Source organism: Myxine glutinosa, chromosome 1 (genome assembly GCF_964187855.1).
Source record: "Myxine glutinosa chromosome 1, kmMyxGlut1.1, whole genome shotgun sequence".
NCBI classification, from domain to species: domain Eukaryota; kingdom Metazoa; phylum Chordata; class Myxini; order Myxiniformes; family Myxinidae; genus Myxine; species Myxine glutinosa.
This window is the reverse complement of record NC_136261.1, coordinates 333,109,439-333,133,918: the sequence shown is the minus strand read 5'-3', so window position 1 is coordinate 333,133,918 and position 24,480 is coordinate 333,109,439. Positions and strand designations below refer to the sequence as shown.

General features: G+C 45.6%; 1 protein-coding gene across 1 annotated transcript in view; it reads right to left on the bottom strand.

Moving 5' to 3' along the window:
- The window catches only part of LOC137412154 (serine/threonine-protein kinase BRSK2), a 418,950-nt gene that overhangs the window by 30,399 nt on the left and 364,071 nt on the right, over positions 1–24,480 (bottom strand). The window contains exons 11-12 of the mRNA XM_078779545.1: positions 7,952–8,049; positions 5,378–5,528 (exon numbers count right to left, since the gene is read on the bottom strand). Of these exons, the coding sequence (XP_078635671.1) occupies positions 5,378–5,528; positions 7,952–8,049 (249 nt within the window). The remainder of the gene's footprint in view (positions 1–5,377; positions 5,529–7,951; positions 8,050–24,480) is intronic.

Here is a 24,480-nt window from a genome sequence, read left to right as displayed (position 1 = left end):
CAAAAATGAATCTTGGTCGCCACGGTTCTGGATCAGATATGTTGATGACACCATTGACACGTTTGCCTGTACCAATGGTGTACCATGCGGACCTTTTTCTTGAGCGGCTATGCTAGGTTCTTCCGAGCATTAAATTCACAATGGCAATTGAACAACTCAACAAGCTAACTTTCCTAGATGTGGAGGTTCAACGACACCCAGATGGTGCTTTAAAAACATCAGTGCATCGGATACTCAGACACACACAACTAAGCTACTGGACTTCAACTCGTGTCACCCTGTCGCACATAAGCGCAGGGTTACCCACACCTTGATGTCCAGAGCTTCGCAGGTTTCATCCACAAAAAATTCTGCCATCAATGAAAATAGACGGGTGTGAGACATTCTAACGCAAAATTAATATAACATCTACATCTATGACGTCATAATCATCATTAAAAAAATTCTACAGGTGGAGTTGTACTTATGGTGAAAATTTCCTGTCAATCAGACCAACGGTTGCAGAGAAAATCATATTAATTCTGTGCGGACAAACAAACAGACAGACAGACAGACAAACAAACGGACTCAAATGCAATACCCTCTCCTCAGGCGAAGGTAATACATTTAAAAGGAAAGAGCATGGAGAAACATCATCGGTTGGCATCCATGGGGAGGAGGATATTCCTCTTGAGTTCAGAGTGTTCCTCTTTATGGGACTCTACTGTACCTGGCCATTTGAATGGCCTATAGGCAAACCTGGCTATGTCTTCCTCAGCTAAACTTCATAGGACACCGTTATTCAGTTGAAAGAATTGTCCAAGCATGTGTCTGATTTGCACAACTGTGAATATCATCGACAGACACAGAATAAATAAAAAGGAAACTCATTACTCAGTTTGATAGCATGTGGCTGTGCCAATGATGCAATGCCCTCTCTATCTTGGTTAGGGAAGTAATTTGTAATCTGTTAATGGTGCCGGCGATAGCTCGCCTCCTCTTCGCAAAGGACACCATTGGATCTTTAACGTCCACCAACGAATCCTGGAGGATGGGACGTCCGTTTAACGTCCATCCGAGGGACGGCATACACATTGATGAATCACCATGGCTGTGAAACACTGGGATGACAGCTTACAGTTGGGTCGGGATTCGAACCCAGGCTAGACAGCTTAGAGGTGGGTGCGTGTACATCTAATCCATCGATCTTGTCAGCCATGATGGTGCAATTAACCGGTATCCTAAAAGGGTCTCAAAAGGTGGTAACAGATTGTGTGGAAAGACAAATGGAGACACACATTGCTCATTTCTGATGTTAAGGTCTGAGGGATGTGTTGCCACACCAATTACAGGCTTCATAACTATGAACATAAAATTTGATAATTTTTTTTGTGGGGATTTGCAGGTGATGGATGGCAGAGAATCCTATTTAAAAACAAAATATATAAATAAACTATGCCTCCGCATTGTCCCACAACGGGTAGATGCCCTCGTTCACTGTCCTAAAAATGAACAAGTTTGATTTAAATCCCTTCAGCTGTTTTCAAGTATCACATTTTCACCAGCCAAGGCAGGTTTCACATCGATCGGTGAAGCAGTTTCAGAGAAGGGATTTTTTTTAAATAAATATTTTTGGCTGGTATACCACTTCACCTATGATGTCATCATTATCATTTTTTTGTTCCGAATTGGGAGTACTTGACAATGTGCCAAGTTTCATATTTTTCCATTCAGTGGTTTCCGAGAAATATTTTTTTAATTATATGCTTTTTATCCAAGATGGCTGCCATGCCACGTGACCGATGGCATCACAATTGTCATAAAACATTCTGCATGGGTGTCACTCCTACCATGAAAGTTTTTTTCTCAATCGGACATATGGTTGCGGAGAAAAACGAGGTTTAGCCCGTACGGAAGGAAGGATGGACGGACGGACAACCCGAAAACATAATGTCGCTGGAGGCACAAAAGGTTGGGAGCAAATGTCCCAGTAATGGCCGAATAAGCTGGAACTGTGGCACGGAGAGCACTCAGTACAAGGTATTAAATAGCTCCATGCACAAAGGCTTGTTATGTGTTGTTTATAAAAAAAGAATATGCTGACATATTAATATAGATGAAATGTGGTAGTGCAATTACAAAAGTTTTTAAATTACACCTCTTTGGCCTACACATGAGCTTTGTTGCCCTATGTTTAGCATACATAAGACCTCAAACCCATCATAACAAGCCCGCAGTTAGCCATATTTTTAGCCGGGAATCTTTACAAAAATTTTCAAAGCAAATTTGGTTATGCAAAGCAAAATTTGCTCTTCAGCAAAGGACTTCTGTGACTCACTGGGACTGACACAATCTGTCAATTTCCCGACCCGGATCTCAATCAATGGAGCATCTTCTCTTCTGGACTTGGTTATGACTAACTTCCCTGAAAATGTCTGCTGCTCTTCTTCTGCTCCAATCGGCTCTTCTGATCATGTGCTTGTTAAAGTGGACATCTCTCTGACCATTCTCAGAGAGCCTCCTCAGCATCGACGAGTCTGGCATTTCACTCAGGCCGACTGGCACGGTCTTCAAGCAGCCATCAATCATCTGGACTGGTCTCCCATCTCTACCGCCTCTGACATCAACTCATCCTGGGAATTCTTCCAAAGTAAACTGCTCTCTCTCATGCACAGATTTATCCCATCTCGTCTTCAGTTGTCATACCCTTCCTCCCGTCCATGGTACACGGAATCTTGTGGTGAGGCTATTGCCCAGAAACAACTTGCTTTCGTCTCCTGGAAAGCAAATCCAACGGAAGGAAATCTCATTTCCTTTCACAAAGCCCGAAACAAGTGTGTGTCCACCCTCAGGAGAGCCAGGAAACAATATCTATCCGTTCTCAGGACAGAACTCTCTTATCTGTCTCCCTCTTCCAAATCCTGGTGGCGTCTGGTCAAATCTGTTTCTGGTGTTTGTTCCCCCTCCATCCCCTCCCTCACCTCAAACGGCCACACGGCTGACTCCGCGCGTGAAAAAGCTGAATGCCTCAACTCTGTGTTTGCCTCTAAATCTTGTGTCCCAAACCCATCCCTCTCTGTACCCACCGTACCCAGTCGTACCCAGCTGCTCCTGGACTCTGTGTCCTTTCCTCCTGACAAGGTGAAAAAGTTTCTGTCAACCCTCGACTCTGATTCTGCAACTGGACCTGACGGCATCAGCCCACGGGTCCTAAAATCTTGTTCTACCGCTCTTTCACTCCCTCTCTCTGTTCTCTTCACACTCTCTTTTGCTCAAGGTCATCTGCCATCTGCTTGGAAATCTGCCAACATCACCGCTTTGCACAAAAAAGGTGCAAAAACAGATCCTAGCAACTACAGACAAATCAGCCTTCTCTCAATTATCAGTAAAGTCATGGAATCCATCATTGCTTCAGATATGAAATCTTTCCTCTTCTCCAATGGCTTGATCTCTGATCATCAATTTGGTTTCAGACCTGGTCACTCTACTCTGGACATGCTGCTTCTGCTTTCTCAGCAATGGATGGAGGTCCTCAATGCCAAACAGGAAATTCGAGCCGTCTCCCTTGACATATCACGTGCCTTCGATACGGTCTGGCACCCCGCCCTGCTCACCAAACTCTCCTCTGTTGGTATCCATGGAAATCTCCACGCATGGCTGGCGGACTTCCTCTCTAGTCGTAGTCAACATGTGGCGCTGAATGGGTTTCTCTCATCTCCTCTTCCTGTTCAGGCTGGAGTTCCCCAAGGCAGTGTTCTGGGCCCTGTGCTTTTTCTGGTCTTCATCAATGATCTCCCCGACTCTCTTGAAAATCCTCTCTATCTCTTTGCTGATGACTCTACTCTCTGTCGCTCCATTCTTCATCCCTCAGATCGACAGTCTGCAGCCTCCTCACTCTCTGCAGACCTGGACAAAATCACAGACTGGGCAAACAAGTGGAACATGTCTTTCAATCCTGACAAATCTCACACTCTTACAATGTCTCTCCGAAAAGACCGACTGGACAACCCTCCCATCTACTTTCTGAATAATCCTCTCCAAGAAGTTCTGTCACTCAAACTTTTGGGTCTCACTATCTGCCATGATCTTTCCTGGGAAAACCACATTTCAAATCTGGCCTCCAAAGCCAGTCGCCGACTGGGCATCCTCCGTCGTGCGAAGTCCTTCCTTGGCACACCTGAGCTCCTCACCACGTACAAGGCTTTCATCCGCAGCTCAATGGAATACTGCTCTCCCCTCTGGGCTGGTGCTCCTGCCTCACACCTAGCTCGTCTTCACGCTGTTGAAAGCAAAGCATTCAGAATCATTGGAATCTCCCGCGATGAAGCTAACTCCAAGGGCCATTCACTCACTCACCGCAGGCAGGTTGGTGGTCTTTCCGTCTTCTACCGACTCCTCTCTGGCATTGCCCCCCCAGCTCTCTCTGGGCTCTGTCCCGCAAATATTCCTACAGGTCGCACAAGATCTGCCTGCAACCCTCTTATGGTTAAACTGCCAAAATCAAGACTCTCTGCTCACCTTCGCTCCTTCATTCCTCTTTTCTCCCGCCTCTGGAACAAACTCCCTCACTCTCTTCAATCCCACTCCACCCTCCAGGTCTTTAAAACAGCTGTTCACCACCATCTCTTATCTTCCCCCATCCAAAACCTTGATCTTTTCTATCCCCGATAATTTCACCCCAATTCCACTTTTTGAAATACCAACTTCTGACCTGGAAGTCCTTGGTGTCCTTGTGTTTTATACTTCTCCCACCCCCCACCCCCCCCCCACCCCTTCCCACGCCTCCTCCCCCCGAGCCCTCTCCCTCCCACACATCTCCCTGCTCTCAAATGTTGTGTGCTCTCAAGTGTTTGTGTGCTTCCCATTCTCTTGTCTTCCGCTCCCTCTTTTTATATATTTTGTTTGTCTGGTTGATTTGTTTGTGAAGTAAATGTCAGCTCTTTCACGAGCCTCGATTTAGTATACCAAAAAAAAAAAAAAAAAAAAAAAAAAGCACAACGTTTAGATCTATGATCTATGAGCACATCCTGGCAACACAGTTTAGGATAACTTGTAATTGTTTAGACAAAAAAGTACATGATTCTAGTTAAAAATTCTCCATTTGGTTTGTGCAAGCTAGTGCTAGATTGATGTTTGCTTGATGGAAGAAAAGGTATTGTTGTAGCACAAAATGAAAAAAACAAAACAGCAAAATGTTGAACAATCAATGTGCCATTGGCCTATGTGCCATAGGGACGCAGTATAGCATAGCACAGTGGAGCGGGTAGGATATAATGGCAAAATTCTTTAGAACAACTTCCGGTAACAGGGACAAGAAGCTGTAACACAAAGCAGTGTGGGATGAAGCAGACTTGTGTGCATGGGCATGATGTTGTGCGACGTGGAGCAATATTCTCACCTTTGACTGTGCTGTGCCATCTCCAGAGCACGCCGCGCTGTGACTGGAGAGCCACCCTCACTGGAGCTCAACACTTCCATGGACTTCTGCTCCGGTCGCCATTTTCCATGCCGGTGCAGCAGAGGGGAGTCGACCCTTTTCCTGGGAGGATCTGGGAAGAGTAAGAAAATAGGAATGAAACACGAAAGGATAATGTTGCAGAAAAAATATGGGAAAAACACGAGGAATTGAGAAAGAGAGAAAGGTGCACAAACAATGGCAAAAAGTCCCTGTGACCTCCTGCTACAAAGTAAGATATTACATAGATACACAGAGGTCGATATCATCACAGGCCAATGCCAAAACCACCAGTCATGGTGAGGGTGATGTGTTTACAGGGAAGTGTAAAAATTCAAGTTGACATGTTGACCAACAGTGACTGTTGTCCAACACCATTCTTCTACTATAAATCGATGCGTTTGTGTGTATGTGTGTTTTTGTGTGTGTGTGTGTGTGTGTGTGTGTGTGTGCATGTGTTTGTGTTTGTGTTTGTGTGTGTGTGTGTGTGTGTGTGTGTGTGTGTGTGTGTGTGTATGTGTGTGTGCATGTGTGTGTGTTTTTGTGTGTGTGTGTGTGTGTGTGCATGTGTGTGTGGGTGTGTGCGTGCGTGTGTGTGTGTGTGTGTGTACGTGTGTGTGTGTGTGTGTGTGTGTGTATGTGTGTGTGTGCGTGTGTGTGTGGGTACATGCGTGCATGCGTGTATGTGTGTGTGTGTGCATGTGTGTGTGTGTGTGTGTGTGTGTGTGTGTGTGTGTGTGTGTGTGTGTGTGTGTGTGTGTGTGAACTGTGAGGCATACTTTTTGTGTCTATTTATTGCATGCGTATATTCATTAATTACGTACTATTCAAATGTACCTTTGAACCCTTTAGAGTTTAGACTGCTGAGACCCCTTAGACCTTGGAAGACCCTTTAATACTTGAGACCCAAAGATCCCAATGACCTAAATGTCCCCGAGGACCCAAAATACCCAAAAGTCCCCAAGGATTCAAAAAGTCCTTCATGACCCAAAAGACACAAAAATTCCTCAAGGACCCAAAATACCCAGATGACTCAAAAGTCCTTAATGACCCAAAAGTCCCCAAGGACCCAACAAATCCTTGATGACCCAAAAGTCCCCGAAGACCCAAAAGACCCCGAGGACCCAAAAGACCCAGAAGTCCTTAATGACCCAAAAGTCCCCATGGACCCAAAAAGTCCTTGATGACCCAAAAGTCCGTGAGGACATAAAAGAACAAAGATTCCCCAAGGACATAAAAGAACAAAGAGTCCCCAAGGACATAAAAGAACAAAGAGTCCCCAAGGACATAAAAGAACAAAGAGTCCCCAAGGACCCAAAAAGTCCTTGATGAACCACAAGTCCCCAAAGACCCAAAAGTCCTTAATGACTCAAAAGACCACCCTGAGTCCGACAGGCAGGTATGCTACAAGGCCGTGAAGACCAATTAAAATTTGCTACAACAGACCAATGGGCCCCCTACTAATTTAAACGAGACAAAACTGGTCACTGGCAAGACAAATGTAAACAGCCAGTTGACAGCTATTCAATTGAGAGGCACCACAAAAACAAGGGAAGCAAAACTCTGTTGACAAAATTATAGATATAAGAAAAGCAAAATAGAAGGTAAAAGCAGGAAGAGGAAGTTGATAGAGGAAAGAAGGTTTAGGAAGTAATAAGAAAAAGAAGAAAATCCCACAAAAGCAAACAAGTTACGGGAATCATTGAATTAAACTGTCACCTTGGTGTTGTTTTCCCAAGCAGGGCATTGCACCATGCTACGGACCTGACATCAAGCTTGGGACCGTCTCCCAGCAGTGGGTACTGGTAGACATTAAAGATCCGACAATGTCCTTCTCAAAGAGTAGGTGATTGTCATGGCCAATTTCAGGTTTGCCAGGGTAACCTACAGCTACGTGCACTTCCTTCAGAGTTGTCCAGCCTGTCTTCAAATCTCTGCCCAGGTAGAAACTGTCATCCTGGTGTTTCATAAGGTCGCCGGGCAAGGCATCAATATCTCTTGGGTGGAGGTTAAACAGGACTTCCTGTCTGCCATGAGCATTAGTTGGTGGGCATTAAATAAAACCCACGGTGGCTTTGTGAAGACTAGACAAGCATTTGGTGGCACCTTGACCAAAATTTAAAATTCCTGCCTTAACCTATAGAGGGCATTGCATCAGCAGCACCGTCGCACACCTGCGTCGCACAATATGCTTCGACCCACAATATGGATACATGGCCAATTTCCAAATTGGTGCCCGAAAATGCAAGGACACCGCACCAGCGGCATACCCTCAGTAATGATGCAGTCGGTGAGCCAAATTCCTAACTGCATCCTGGTGAAAGATGCATGGAAAACCTTGTTCAACATCGACCACCAACCCATGAAGAGATCTACTGCATAAAGATTACGACCACAGGGAGATTGGTGAGGATACCTCTTTGGGGAAACAAAACAATTAAAATTAATTAATTATTAAATAATAATAATAAAAAACCATTAAATTAATTAATTGTGTGGGTCCGTTGGAAAACGCACCAACATCATTTCTCGGTGGCAGGTTCTCATCTTCATGGCTTGGATACCGCTCTTTCCTGTCCAGGAGGAGGAAGTAGATCATCTTCTCTTGCGTCTGCCTGTTTCATTGATGGGAATAAAAGAACAATGAAAGTGGGGATGGGGCGGAGTAACTACAAGAACAAATGCCTTTGGATGGGAGGGTTGGAAAGAAAAACGAAAAGAGAATGAATAATTGTACCTATATTTCACATGTTGTTGGGATTATACTCTAACTTACAAGAATAGGAAAAAGTCTAATAGTTCTAAAATCAATATCCTAATACATCTATCTATCTATAATGCCAGTAATCTCTGTGTGTCTGTCTGTGACCGCTGTTTCTCGACAACCACGGGTCCGATATACTTGAAACTTGCCAGGTATATTGCTGGGGACCCGAGGATGTGCCTTTTCAAGGTTTCATATTAATCGGACAAGTAGTTAGCGAGCTATGTCTAAAAAACGATTCAACCAATCAGAGAGCAGCGAGCTATCACGTGTGCCGAACGTGGCGAACAGACTCTGCCTCGGACGGCACATTTGAGAGCGTATTCATTTATTTCCCGTTGGCAAACTATGTTGGCGTTAAACTATGTTTTAAAACTAATTAAAACTAATTTGCGATTCTTTCGCTTTCCTGCGCGTTTGTGCACGCTATGGCGATTTCTTTACCAAACTCCGCAAGCCGTTCGCTTTGGACCAAACCATTTCATGTAAATAGAGGGGGGGGATTGTCACCGTACTCGCAAGCCGTTCGCTTTGGACCAAACCATTTCATGTAAATAGAGGGGGGGGGGGGGGGGGGGATTGTCACCGTACTCGCAAGCCGTTCGCTTTGGACCAAACCATTTCATGTAAATAGAGGGGGGGGGATTGTCACCGTACTCGCAAGCCGTTCACTTTGGCTTTGCGAATGGACCAAACCATTTCATGTAAATAGAGGGGGGGGGGGGATATAATTTTAGATATATATATAGTACGGGCATGCCCTAGTATATATAAACGCGAGTTGTCTGTGTGTGTGTCCAGTTTTTGTGTGTCCGCGTTTTATTCAGAGACGGCTGAACGGATCTTCATCAAACTTTCAGAGGTTCATCAGTGAGTGCCTGGGGGTTTTAGGCAAAAAAAACAAAAAATTGAAGAAAAAAAACCCGTTTTTATTGGAGTTTAAAAAAAAAAAAATCGCTCGATAGTGCCGAAGCCTTTTTAAATGAATGACAGTTATATACAAGTACACATTCGCATAAATAAATACAAAACAATCACCAGGCATTTGAATACAAATAAATCAAACAATTCCGGAAGTTTACGAATTTGGTAGTACGGCTTCTTCTTCTTCTTCCTGATCGGCATCACACTTAATTCAGAAACGTGAGCCACATTCACTCAGAAACGTGAGCCACTCCCCTTCCTCTCCTGCTTCCACCCTCCCCTCCCCCTACCCCCTCCCCTTCCCCGCCCGGTACTTCTGCTAGTTTCAGTATAAAGCACACCCAGCAGGTATATGTTTGTTTTTCAGTACAACCTGCAAATCCAAAGTGCCTGAGTGACCATGACTGTCCCAAAAACTCAGATTTCGTTTGCCAGGTAAAAGGCCTTTGCATTTTGGCCTCTTTGAAAAACCCTGCATATCACTTTACAGCCGACTCCGCAATATGCAGCAAAGTCTCTCGTACCACTGATTGCACGTACGCTGTAGTCTTCAAAGGATGGTTATGTAATGCATCCTTTTGTGCAGAATTGGGGGGGAAAAAAATCCTCTTTCGACTAACAACCCGCTTTGAATTTTCCTGGTCCGCTCACATATCAAAGTTGGCCTCCAGGGCACCTTGGAATCCTCTGCGCTGCTAAGTCATCCTTTGGCCTCTCTGAACTCCTAGCACTGCACAAAACCTTCATCTGCAGTGTCATGGAGTATGCATGTCCCCCATGGGCTGGCGCTACCAGATCTCACCTTGTGCCCCTGAAGTCGGTGCAATCCAAGGCCCAGAGGGTAACGGGAGTTACTCAACAAGAGGCGAAGGTGGAAAGCTTGCTCTCCTCTTAACTTAGACAGTTTCGTGGCCTAGCAGTATCATATCATGTCATTTATGGTCCTACCCCACCAGCCCTTTCAATTATTTGTCCCTCATGCCTGACCAGTCCACCCTCACTCAGCTAGAAACTCAAACCTTGTTACCCTCTCCAAGTCCAGCCCATCTTCTCTTAGCTCATGAATCATCGAGTATGTCCAACCATGCACTTCTCTCTGCTCTTTTAAAATTGTCAGCAGTTATCCCGTATTTTCTATTCCCAATCTTTTTTTTATTCCCACTGACTCTCCTCACCTGTACATCTGCACTTTCCCAAATTTAGCCTGTTTGTCAGATTTTTCGATCTGCTTACAAGTTCCTTGTCTCCTCAACCCACCCAGTACCACTGTCCTGTCTATTGGCATATGTTCATTTCTTCCCCATTCCTCGATCCTCCCTTGTCTGGCAGCTGTGTCAGTGTCACCCATCTCATTCACCTCTTCCATGAGCCTCGATCTCAGTATAAAAGAAAAATAAAAGTGTCACATAACGTGACACATACAGCTTATATTTTCTTAATAATTTTGGCAAATTATTTTTACAATAAAGATAAATAAACAGTGCTATCTTATCACGACATAAAGCAGCACACAAAGTTATTTAAAAGTTTTTTTAATAGTTATTTTTAGTTATTTAATGTAGTTAGTTATTATGTAGCTTGCCCATTTTAACTTCATTCCCCCTTTCCCACTATCCCATGTATCGTCCCATCTCCCCATTCCAATATCCTACACGAGCTTTATACATCCCACAAAATGTTGTCTCCCTCACTTGAACTTTCTTTCCCTTCTTTCATTACGACTCATCCTCCCCCCTGCCATCTTACTCCCGAATAATGACATTCTTCATAAGAAATGTACATGATGTGGACTGCATGAGGCTTTGAGGTTGTGAAGGGGCTTGCAGAAGAAGATGTGGAGTTAGGACCAAAAGGAAAGAAAAACACAAAATAATTATTAAAAAGTTGTTTATATATTTATTCACAAGGTTACTTCAGACTACTCTCGGTATAATTGCAATGGCCAAAGGAGGCACAACAATGTTTACATCAGGTATATCACTCAGGTGTAGAAAGATCTTTCTAATCCTCTCCAAGAAGTTCTGTCGCCTAATCTCTTGGGTCTCACTATCTGCTATGATCTTTCCTGGGAAAACCACATTTCCAAGCTGGCCTCCAAAGCCAGTCGCCGACTGGGCATCCTCCGTCATGCGAAGTCCTTCCTTGGTACACCTGAGCTCCTCACCACATACAAGGCTTTCATCCGCAGCTCAATGGAATACTGTTCCCCCCTCTGGGCCGGTGCTCCTGCCTCACACCTAGCTCGGCTTCACGCTGTTGAAACCAAAGCTTTCAGAATCATTGGAATCTCCTGCGATGAAGCTACCTCCGAGGGCCTCTCACTCACTCACTGCAGGCAGGTTGGTGGTCTTTCTGTCTTCTACCGACTCCTCTCCGGCCTTGCTCCCCCAGCTCTCTCTGTGCTCTGCCCCCAAATATTCCTACAGGTCGCACAAGATCTGCCAGAAACCCTCTTCTGGTGAAACTGCCAAAATAAAGACTCTCTGCTCACCTTCACTCTTTCATTCCTCTTTCTCCTGCCTCTGGAACAAACTCCCCCACTCCCTTCAATCCCACTCCTCCCTCCAGGTCTTTAAAACAGGTGGTCACCACCATCTCTTATCTTCCCCCATCCAAAACCTTGATCTTTTCTACCCCCGTTAATATTCACCCCAGATCCATTTTTTAAAAATACCAACTTCTTTCCTGAAAGTCCAAGCAGTGTCCATGTTTTTTTTGTTTTGTTTTTTACCTCCCCCCCCCCCCCCCCACCCCCCTTTCCCATACCCACCCCTCAAGCCCTCTCCCTCCCACAGATCTCCCAATGTCCCTGTTCTCTACTGTTGTATTTGTGTGCTTCCCTCTCTCTCCCCATCTTGTCTCCCGCTCTCTTTATCATATGTTTTATGTGTCTGTTTGTTTTTATGGGATTAATGTCAGCTCTTACACGAGCCTCGATCTTGTACACAAAAAGAAAAGAAAAAAAAGAATGTAGCGCAGCAATTTCTTTACAGGAACCATTTAAAGCAAAGGTATTGTAGTTGAGTAGTCGTGTAATCTGTTATCTGTGGTTATGTAATCTGGATTTGATTCCAGACCTGACCATAATTTGTCATCCTGCCACATTGTATGTAAGGAGTTACATCACTGATGTGCTTTCTTTCAGACAGGTGTTACGCCAGGTCTGCCAGCACATTTTGATAGATGTTAAAGGTGTCTTTTACAAGAGTAGGCCATTATGTACCGGGCCCACGGCAGAATTCCAAATAACATGAGCGCTAACCTTTCACCTACAACTTTGTCAGGGTTTCTAGAGTCATGAGCAGGCATTAAGTATGATATGCAGCAAGTCCCCAGAGCTACCAAGGTCCACATTACACAAACGTACGGTGCAACGGCCGGCATGTGTGAAGTGATGGAAACTTGAGGACCGAGTTTTGAACATTCCATTCTCAAGGGATTTTCTCAAGAAGATTTTCTCATGTTAATGCAAGAATCGTGGCTTCTCGAAGGATCTACAGCTACAGCTAATCATTGAAAGTGACTGCCACAGTTAGCTGTGCTTCCTAACCGTTCAGTGAACAACTAGACCTGTATATCTAACACAATGTTGTGGTTGTACATGTATACTAGCATACTGAGGATTCACAGTCAATATTGAGCTATTCTTGATTGGATGGGATCTGACTACTAATTATAATCCTGATGGTCGACAGGCAGGGTGCCCATTACAGAGTGCATCATCATTTTGGAGGTTGAAATTAGTCAATTGTTCCATCCGCGCCATTATATGTTAATGTGGTTACTGTTGGTGACGTAGGCATATGCATCATCGCTATTGCGCATGCGCGGCCCGGCGGTTCCGGTGTCTTGTCCGTCTTGGTGTGTGGTTGCCTCTTGCCTCGTTATCCGATAAAGTGCGATGATTAAAAGGTGATGTAACTGTTACGGATTTGTCACTTCCGGTGTTGTGGTTTTCATCCACTTGAAACATTTCTGGTTCTATGTATTATTATTATCATTGTTTGAGGGAAATAACCATTATTATTGTCAAAAGGTAAAACGGTTAATGTTAAATGAAACAGGAAACCGGATCGGGAACGGGAAGATGAAGAAGAAGAGGAGGTGAGAAAAAAGGGCGGACCGAAAGAGTCGGAGAAGAATCTGGTTGCTTTGCTGTCTGCAACGAACGTTGTTGAGCAAGAGTCACGTACTTTGGGTTTCCTGGGGAAAAGGATTCCTGCGATAAAGTTATTATTGCTGTGACTGATCATCCTGCGTGTCAGGTTTGGCGTTAGATTCCGAAGAATCATCGCCGGGTCGTTGCGACTCGAGGGCGAGCCGTCGGCCATTTTGACTCGCGCGCTTTGCGCGTCGTGCAAACTTTCCTTGCTTCGTCAGCCGTTTCCACTGCTTTCAGACGTATCTGTGGAGTGTGTGTGCACCGAGGCTTTTGACGATTACTTTGCGGCTCGCCGACCGTGAACAGTGAAAGTTCATACCTGGAGGGCGCCTTTGGATTTCCCAGTCGCCGTGAGTGCGCCTTTGTGCCGCTTTAACCACGTGACCCTTTTCTCCACTTTGGCGGCGTGACTGTGCCTGTCATCTGAACGAGATTCTGGTTTCGATTCGACATCGTTCCGTTGATCACGGGAGGGGATCAACTCTGAGCTCGAAGACGGGAATATAGAGACATTGGGGAATGTTCTTTTCCACTCACTTGGAGCACAGTGAGTTACCTTATATATGCGAGCTGATGGTACCATCATAGGAGATATTGATTGTACTCTTGATTCCTATTATTGTTGTACTGTTATTCTTGTGTGATTTTTAATACAATATTTGCTTGTATTATTGGTGTTTGTATTATTTGCAATTGGTGTGGTATCGTCATCGATTTTGACACAGGATAACATATTTTTTCTGCTGTGACTCCTTTCGGGGCTCGGAGGAACACTGTGACCAGGGGGTCGGGGAGGAGCACGTAACAGAAATTGGGGGCTCATCCAATTGGCTCGGGGGCTCGAAATTGGGTCTTCGTCCGGGATAAAATTCCCTAAATTTCGTCTGGGAAAGAATTCCCTAACATTCCCAAATTTGGAATTTTTTCTAACATTCCTATTTCTAACATTAAATTTTCTAACATAACATTCTAATAATTCTAACAAACCCCCGCTCTAGCGGGGAAAATGGCCTTAAAACGATCATTCATTCATTCAATTCATTCATTCATTCCCAAATTTTTCAAAAAAAAAAAAATTGAAATTTTTTTGTGTGAAGGTTAATAGGTGTTAACTGATAGTCACCATGGTGTTTGACGCAGGAAAGTTTGCGGCGTCCCCTAATGAGGCACAGTTCCTAGCGTTAAAAAGATCGGAACTCTTGAGATTGGCCAAACATTTTAACTTGGAGGTCCGAACTCATATGAAGAAAGCAGAGATGCAGACATTGGTGGTAAAATCTCTGGTGAGACAGGGCACATGGACAGAGGTAGCCTTGGATTGGTTACCCGAAGAAAAAGAAAATGTGGAGCTCCGGAAACTGGAGATGCAACTGCAGAGCCAGGAAAGGTTAAAAGCAGAGGAAAGGAAGGCAGAAAAGGAAAGAGCAGGACAGGAACGAGAACTCGAGGAGAGAAGAGCAGAGGAAAAAGCAGAGGAAAGGAGAGCTGCAAGAGAACTCGAGGAAAGAAGAGCAGAGGAAAGGAGAGTTGAAAGGGAACTCGAAGAAAGAAGAGAAAAGGAAAGAGCAGAGGAAAGAAGAGCTGAAAGGGAGTTAAAGGAACGTGACATGGAGTGTCTGAGGGAACTTAAACTCAAGGAGCTGCAAATAATGGAAGAACGGGGAGAGGCAGCATCCATGCCGGCTAGTTCGACAACTAGTCAGAACACTTGGGATGTTGGTAGGCATGTGAGGCTGGTTCCACCCTTTAATGAAAAGGAGGTAGCCAAGTTTTTTTTACACTTTGAGAAAGTGGCTCAAATGCTAAAATGGCATGTGGAGTCCTGGACTATGTCAGTGCAAAGTGTTCTGGTGGGAAAAGCTCAAGATATATTTTCGGCTTTACCGATTGACCAATGTGCAGATTATGAGATAGTTAAGAAAACCATTCTCAAAGCCTATGAATTGGTCCCTGAAGCTTACCGGCAAAAATTCCGGAATGCCAGGAAGAGCGAGAGTGAGACCCATGTGGAGTTTGCCAGAATGAAGGAAACCATGTTTGATCGGTGGTGTGATTCGAAAGGGGTTGGGAAAGACTTCAAACTGTTGCGATAATTAATCTTGTTGGAGGAATTCAAACAGTGTGTCCACGAGGACATTAAAGTACATCTGGAGGAACATAAGGTACCAGAGTTGTATGAGGCAGCCACCATGGCAGATGACTATGCCTTGACACACAGGATGGGGTTACACAAACCTAATTTCCCGCCTAGAGTGTGCCCGGGGAGTTATGGTACATCCGGTGTGGAGAACGAAGATTCATGGGGGTGGCCTAGAGAGGACTATGAGGACAGATCTGATACCGCAACTCTTAGGGGTCAGAAGTCAACAGTTCCAAGACAGACTTATCTTCCGGGGGGCTCGAGGCGGACCACGAGTTTTTCCTCCAGGCCTACTTGCGCTTTTTGCAAGAAACCTGGACATTTGATGTCCCAATGCTATGCCCTGGAAAGGAAAAATCAGGAGCGGAGTCAGACTAGTACAACTCCGAATGCATTGGCAAATGTGAGAAATCGTCCTTGGAGGACAGAGTCTTGTGAAGGTTCCCATGCCAAAGTTCCGGCATCTCAGAACGACCTCGTTCAAGAGGGTTACAAACATTTTATTTCAGAGGGGTTTGTGTCACTGGATGGAGACTTGACTAACCAGAGACCGGTTAGGGTATTGAGGGACACAGGAGCACATCAATCTTTGACGCTTGAAGGCATTTTGCCATTGTCAGAGAAGACGGCAACTGGTGTTAGTGTTCGTTTACAGGGGGTTGGTGGCTATGTTAAAGCTCCACTTCATGTCATCCATTTGAAGTCTGATTTGGTGTCAGGACCGGTCACCGTAGGTTTACAAGCCACTCTTCCTGTAGAGGGAGTGTCTTTTGTTATCGGGAATGATTTGGCCGGTGGTCAAGTTTCTGGTAACCCGATGTTTGTTGAAAAGCCTAGTATGGAAAATAACACCGCACAGGTAGAGCAGGAGATTCCGGGTATCTTTCCATCCTGTACCGCGACTCATGCTATGAGTAGGAAGCGCCCTGAAGAGAAGAGGAAGTACCCTGAAACTAAGTGTCAGCACACACAAGTCAGGGATGGAAGCAATATTGGCAAGCTCTTTGTAGGTTGACTGAACTTCAACACAAGGGAAGATGTTCTGGATTCTGTCTTCGGCAAATATGGACCGCTCTTGGAAGTGCTGCTGATAAAAGACAGGGAGACGCAAAAGTCAAGAGGCTTTGGCTTTGTCACATTTGAAAACACAAAGGACGCCAAAGATGCAGAAAAGGATTTGAATGGCAAGGATTTGGATGGTCGGACCATAACAGTAGAGAAGGCAGGCCATAGGCGTCGAGGGGGCTACAGAGGAGGAAAACGTGGAGGTAGTTTCAGGGGTGGCTATAGCTCCCGGGGTGGGAGTAGTAGTTTTGGTGGTGGCCGCAGTCGATATTACTCTGGAGGCTCCCAGAGTTACGGCAGCTCCCGAAGGGATGATTATCAGGGTAGTGGCCGAGAAGGAGACCGCTGTTCACGTGACTACGGCGAAAAGCGGTCCAAACATGATTATTATGAAAGTTAGGAGGAGTAGAAGCGCTGAATGCTGCGGAGCAGCCGAGCCAAGATTCCTACACGGATTAACCGTGAACTCCACGTTCCTAAAGGCGTCCATGCAGTGAACTTTCCTACATGGATTAACCGTGAACTCCAAGTTCCTAAAGGTGTCCATGTAGTGAATACTTCCAGGCCTCACCATCCATCCACCATGGAACCTGGCTCTCAGCTCGGCCTCCCGGAAAAAGTGCTATAGATTTGCTTGACTTTGGATTTTTGATCACAACCCCTTAACCTTCATTCAAAAGAAACTAAAAATAAAAATCAGAGGTTGATGAGATGGAGTTTGGCTTTGCAGGAGTTCAACTGGGAAATTGAGCATGTAAAGGGCAGGGACAATGTCGTTGCTGATGCTTTGTCCAGAGTGAATTAACTTTGGAAATCTCTGTAGGTTGTTTGAAGTTTTATTTTTTTTTTATTTTTTTATTTTTTTGTATACAAGATCGAGGCTCGTGAAAGAGCTAACATTAATCACACAAAAAGACAAACCGACACACAAAACACAAAAAACAAGGGGAGCGGTAGACAAGATGGGGAGAGAGGGGGAAGGACACAAAAGAGAGGGGGAAGGACACAAACACAACATTTGAGAGCAGGGACATCGGGAGGACTTGGGGGGAGGTGGGAGAGGATTAAAACATATGAACACTGCAAGGACTCTGGGGTGAATTACCGGGGGTAGAAAAGATCAAGGTTTTCGATGGGGGAAGATAAGAGATGGTGGTGAACAGCTGTTTTAAAGACCTGGAGGGAGGAGTGGGATTGAAGGGAGTGGGGGAGTTTGTTCCAGAGGCGGGAGAAAAGGGGAATGAAAGAGTGAAGGTGAGCAGAGAGCCTAGACTTTGGCAGTTTAACCAGAAGAGGGTTGCAGGCAGATCTTGTGCGACCTGAAGGAATATTGGGGGGACAGAGCACAGAGAGAGCTGGGGGAGCAAGGCCGGAGAGGAGTCGGTAGAAGACAGAAAGACCACCAACCTGCCTGCGGTGAGTGAGTGAAAGGCCCTCGGCGTTGACTACATCGCAGGAGATTCCAATGATTCTGAAAGCTTTGGCCTCAACAGCGTGAAGCCGAGCAAGGTGTGAGGCAGGAGCACCAGCCCAGAGGGGGGAACAGTATTCCATTGAGCTGCGGATGAAAGCCTTGTATGTGGTGAGGAGCTCAGGTGTGCCAAGGAAGGACTTCGCACGACGGAGGATGCCCAGTCGGCGACTGGCTTTGGAGGCCAGCTTGGAAATGTGGTTTTCCCAAGAAAGATCATGGCAGATAGTGAGACCCAAAAGCTTGAGCGACAGAACTTCTTGGAGAGGATTGTTGAGAAAGTAGATGGGAGGGTTGTCCAGTCGGTCCTTTCGGAGAGACATTGTAAGAGTGTGAGATTTGTCAGGATTGAAAGACATGTTCCACTTGTTTGACCAGTCTGTGATTTTGTCCAGGTCTGCAGAGAGTGAGGAGGCTGCAGACTGCCGATCTGAGGGATGAGGAATGGAGCGACAGAGAGTAGAGTCGTCAGCAAAGAGATAGAGAGGATTTTCAAGAGAGTCAGAGAGATCATTGATGAAGACCAGAAAAAGCACAGGGCCCAGAACACTACCTTGGGGAACTCCAGCCTGAACAGGAAGAGGAGATGAGAGAAACCCATTCAGGGCCACACGTTGACTACGACCAGAGAGGAAGTCCGCCAGCCATGCGTGGAGATTTCCATGGATACCAAAGGAGGAGAGTTTGGAGAGCAGAGCAGGGTGCCAGACCGTATCGAAGGCACGTGAAATGTCAAGGGAGACAGCTCTAATTTCCTGTTTGGCGTTGAGGACCTCCATCCATTGTTGAGAAAGCAGAAGCAGCATGTCCAGAGTAGAGTGACCAGGTCTGAAACCAAATTGATGATCAGAGATCAAGCCATTGGAGAAGAGGAAAGATTTAATATCTGAAGCAATGATGGATTCCATGACTTTGCTGATAATTGGGAGAAGGCTGATTGGTCTGTAGTTGCTGGGATCTGTTTTTGCACCTTTTTTGTGCAAAGCGGTGATGTTGGCTGATTTCCAAGCAGATGGCAGATGACCTTGAGCAAAAGAGAGGGTGAAGAGAACAGAAAGAGGGAGTGAAAGTGCAGAAGAACATGATTTTAGGACCCGTGGGCTGATGCCGTCAGGACCAGTTGCAGAATCAGAGTCGAGGGTTGCCAGAAACTTTTCCACCTTGTCAGGAGGAAAGGACACAGAGTCCAGGAGCAGCTGGGTACGACTGGGTACGGTGGGTACAGAGAGGGATGGGTTTGGGACACAAGATTTAGAGGCAAACACAGAGTTGGGGCATTCAGCTTTTTCACGTGCGGAGTCAGCCGTTAAGCCGTTTGAGGTGAGGGAGGGGATGGAGGGGGAACAAACACAAGAAACAGATTTGACCAGACGCCACCAGGATTTGGAAGAGGGAGACAGATAAGAGAGTTCGGTCTTGAGAATGGTGAGATATTGTTTCCTGGCTCTCCTGAGGGTGGACGCACACTTGTTTCGGGCTTTGTGAAAGGAAATGAGATTTCCTTCCGTTGGATTTGCTTTCCAGGAGACGAAAGCAAGTTGTTTCAGGGCAACAGCCTCACCACAAGATTCCGTGTACCATGGACGGGAGGAAGGGTATGACAACTGAAGACGAGATGGTATAAATCTGTGCATGAGAGAGAGCAATTTACTTTGAAAGAATTCCCAGGATGAGTTGATGTCAGAGGCGGTAGAGATGGGAGACCAGTCCAGATGATTGATGGCTGCTTGAAGACCGTGCCAGTTGGCCTGAGTGAAATGCCAGACTCGTCGACGCTGAGGAGGCTCTCTGAGAATGGTCAGAGAGATGTCCACTTTGACAAGCACATGATCAGATGAGCCGATTGGAGCAGAAGAAGAGCAGCAGACATTTTCAAGGAAGTTTGTCATAACCAAATCCAGAAGAGAAGATGCTCCGTTGACTGAGATCCGGGTCGGGAAATTGACAGATTGTGTCAGTCCCAGTGAGTCGCAGAAGTCCTTTGCTGAAGAGCCATGGCTGGTGAGAGAGGTACCCACACCCAGCCAACTGGCATGGTGACAATTGAAATCACCACATATGAGGAAGAGAGAGTTGGGATGGGTAGATAGAAGTTGGTCCATATTATCAGACAGTGAGATGTAGATGGAGTCATCGCTGATTGGTGGACGGTACAACACACATATGAACAAAAGGTGGGAGCGAAGGGGAAGCCGTAGCCAAAGGTATTCCTGGGGGTGAGGTGGAGAGAGGGCAGTGGAGGGCGAGTGAGGAAGAGAGTTTTTTATAAAGATAGCAACCCCACCTCCAGGACGAGGCTCAGGTCTATCATACCGGAGGAGGGAGTAACCTGGGAGAGATACCAAGGCATCAGAGACATCATGAAGGAGGAAAGTTTCTGTTAAGCAGATCACATCTGGTTTGTCAGAAGCAACCTGTATGGAGAGGTCAGTCAAGTTTGAGCGAAGGCCCCGGATGTTTGAGGTCCATACCGTTAATGAAGAGGAAGGGGGAGCATCGGGTCCAGAACAGGGGGGGGAGGGGTAGGGTAAGATGTGGAAGAGGAGGAAGAGGTAGGGAGAGCTGTTGAAGGTGTGTCAGAGATTTCAGAATAGCTTGGAGAAAGGGAAGAATGGGGCGGACAAAAGGTTTGATGGAGATTGGGTGAGGCACAGTGAGGTGTTATTTGAGGAGGGGGAAGAGCAAGGCAGAAGGTTTGGGGAGATGAAGGTGAAAGTTGGAAGGAGGAAGAAGCAGGGAGGATGCTTTGAGGAGGAGGGGTGAGAGGGGAGTCTAGGAGGGGAGGAGCGAGGGAGAGTCTCGGAGGGGAGGGGTGTGGGGGGAGTTTAGGAGGGAGGGGAGGGAAGGGGCAAGGGGGGAGATTTGAAAGGGATGGGTGATGGGGAGGATTTGGAGGGGAGGGGTGAGATTGGATTTTGAAAAGTGTACGATTCATGGGAAACGAACATTTTTTGCAAAATGAGTTTGAGACCTTCGAGTCAAAAATACGTTTGAGGACACTGGAGGAGGGATGGAGTTCTGGATAGTTTAGGGAATGTAGAAAGGAGGAACTGTAAGAGATGGTATTATATATATTTTTTGGAATGAATAGATTTGGTGAGCAAGACGAAAGCATCCTTTTGTAGGAAAAGAAGAAAAGGGTGTTATAATATATGAGAGAAAATAGTTGTTCAGGGGAGAGATTATACATTTCTAACCGCGTGATCGCGAACGAAGAACGAACGAACAAAAAGAACAAATAAACGAATAAGACCTGGGAAGGAAATAGTTTTTTTGGGGTTTTTTTTTTTTTTTTTTTTTGTGAGTACAGATATTAAACAAGGAGGTACGGGGTGAACGACTGGGACGAAACAGTGAACGAAAATAATTTCAGCGCATTCGACGAATCGCTGAGAGAAAAACAAACCACAAGGTCGGAGACGGTACGGTAGTCCAAGCCTACGAGTACTAGGCCGCAGAATACTCGATACCATTAACAGACGATTGTGTATACATGTACGAAAAATTAGCACCGAAAATTTTCCAAAAGATACGCTATAGGTACATACACCGAAAGATAGATACAGTCTCGACAAAAACACGATTGAGAAATATCACTTAGCTTCGAAAGCGTGAGCGCATGGAGCAGCTTCGAAAAGACGTGCGATTGCTTTATTTTTGGGAAATATTGATTATATCGTTGCTCACGGGAATTGATGATTTGGGTGAGTTTACTTTTGTTTGTTGGGAGAGTTTTGCCGACAAAGAAAGTTTTCACTCTGTTCAAACTTTCTTTCTTGAGGGGGGGACGTGTTACGGATTCGTCACTTCCGGTGTTGTGGTTTTCATCCACTTGAAACATTTCTGGTTCTATGTATTATTATTATCATTGTTTGAGGGAAATAACCATTATTATTGTCAAAAGGTAAAAAGGTTAATGTTAAATGAAACAGGAAACCGGATCGGGAACCGGGAGACGAAGAAGAAGAGGAGGTGAGAAAAAAGGGCGGAGCGAAAGAATCGGAGAAGAAGCTGGTTGCTTTGCGGTCTGCAACGAACGTTGTCGAGCAAGAGTAACGCACTTTGGGTTTCCTGGGGAAAAGGATTCCTGCGATAAAGTTATTATTGCTGTGACTGATCATCCTGCGTGTCAGGTTTGGCGTTAGATTCCGAAGAATCATCGCCGGGTCGTTGCAACTCGAGGGCGAGCCGTCGGCCATTTTGACTCGTGCGCTTCGCACGTCGTGCAAACTTTCCTTGCTTCGTCAGCCGTTTCCACCGCTTTCAGACGTATCTGTGGTGTGTGTGTGCACTGAGGCTTTTGACGATTACTTTGCGGCTCGCCGACCGTGAACAGTGAAAGTTCATACCTGGAGGGCGCCTTTGGATTTCCCAGTCGCCGTGAGTGCGCCTTTGTGCCGCTTTAACCATGTGACCCTTTTCTCCGCTTTGGCGACGTGACTGTGCCTGTCATCTGAACCAGATTCTGGTTTCGATTCGACATCGTTCCGTTGATCACGGGAGGGGCTCAACTCTGAGCTCGAAGACGGGAATATAGAGACATTGGGGAATGTTCTTTTCCATTCACTTGGAGCACAGTGAGTTACCTTATACATGCTAGCTGATGGTACCATCATAGGAGATATTGATTGTACTCTTGATTCCTATTATTGTTGTACTGTTATTCTTGTGTGATTTTTAATACAATATTTGTTTGTATTATTGGTGTTTGTATTATTTGCAATTGGTGTGGTTTCATCATTGATTTTTGACACAGGATAACATATTTTTTCTGCCGTGACTCCTTTCGGGGCTCGGAGGTACACCGTGACCAGGGGTCGGGGAGGAGCACGTAACAGTAACAAAGCTTGAACCTGTTTTGGTTGGGCATTCGCTCTGAACGAAGGAGAGGCGTTTACCTTCGCTGGCGCTGCTAGGAACTACTTGTTGAAGTTAAAATATCCCATTGTATATTCGGAGTAAAAGTAGTTAAATGTGTACCAGATGTATACTGGACAAAATCCAAAATCCTGACTTAATCTGTATCATTGACATGCCTTTGACCACCCACTGGGGCAAGGCCATGCTCCAATAAGGATCCATAATGATACACTTATTCATTTTTGTCCCACAATATAATTAATGCAGTTGTACCTTCTTTATGAATGATTACACATTTGGATTTTTGAGTAGTTTTGCTCAATTTAAGATTACATTTTAGCATTCTTTGAACATTGTGCAGCGCAAACAAAAATCGAGATCTTGAAAAGCTTGCCATATATGATCATGTGAATCCCGCAATATAATTAATACACTTGAACTTTATTTAAGAATGATTACACATTTGGGTTTTTGAGTAGTTTTGCTCAATTTCTAATTACATATTAGCATTCTTTGAACATTGTGTACCCCGGTTTAGAATAGGTACACCGTATCCCTGCGTGTCGTAAGAGGCGACTAAAAGGGTTGGCGTCAGGAAGGGCATCCGGCCATAAAAACATTGTCTCAAAAAGAGAACCATGACAATTACAACTAGATATGGGCAGGGTACAGCCCGAAGTACCCCGTGGGGGACCCCACTCCCTCTCGTCAAAACTCAAGGTGGGGAACCCGATCGAAGCAAGGGGGGAAATCACTCCATTTATGACGACGAAAAGTCTGATGCCCGACGTGGAGATCGGTTTCTGAGGTTTGGGACAAGGAATGTAGGGACAATGACAGGGAGATCAGGAGAAGTGGTGGAAGTATTGGTCAGAAGAAGAGTGGACATATGTTGTGTGCAGGAGACAAGATGAAAGGGAAGTGGTGTGAGAATGGTGAAGGGTAGGCAGGGACAGAAATACAAGTTTGTGTGGCAAGGGTGCCCAGAAGGCGTGAATGGTGTTGGTGTCCTGTTTTCTGATGAGTTTGTCGAGTGTGGTGAGTGTGACGAGAGTGAGTGATAGGTTGATGATGGTGAAAATGATGATTGGAAAGCTCTTGGTGAACGTCATCTCGGGATATGCTCCGCAGGTTGGTCGGAGCGATGAAGAGAAGGACAGGTTCTGGTGTGCAATAGAGAAGCTGATGGAAAGCGTGAAAGATAAGGAAGTTGTTGTGGTAGGAGGAGACCTAAATGGACATGTGGGAAGGAGTATGGACGGTTTTGAGGGAGTTCATGGGGGTTACGGATATGGTGTGAGAAATGGAGAAGGTGAAAGGATTTTGGAGTTTGCTGATGGAGCTGATTTGTTGATTTGTAATACTCAGTTCCAGAAAGAGGATAATAAGCTTGTTACATACACATCAGGTGGGTCGACAGCAACCGTTGACTACCTGATGGTGCGTAGGCGAGATAGGGGGCACCTCCGGGACACAAAGGGGAGGAGGCTGTTTCACAGCACCACTTGGTTGTCTGCAACATAAGGTTGAAAGGTACGAAGACAGCTCGGCGGGTGAAGTACCAACCGAGAATGAAGGTGTGGAGGTTGAAAGAGGTGACAGTGAGGGAGGCATTAAAAGAGAGGCTGAGTATGGTAGAGGATGATGTGGTTGAGCTTGA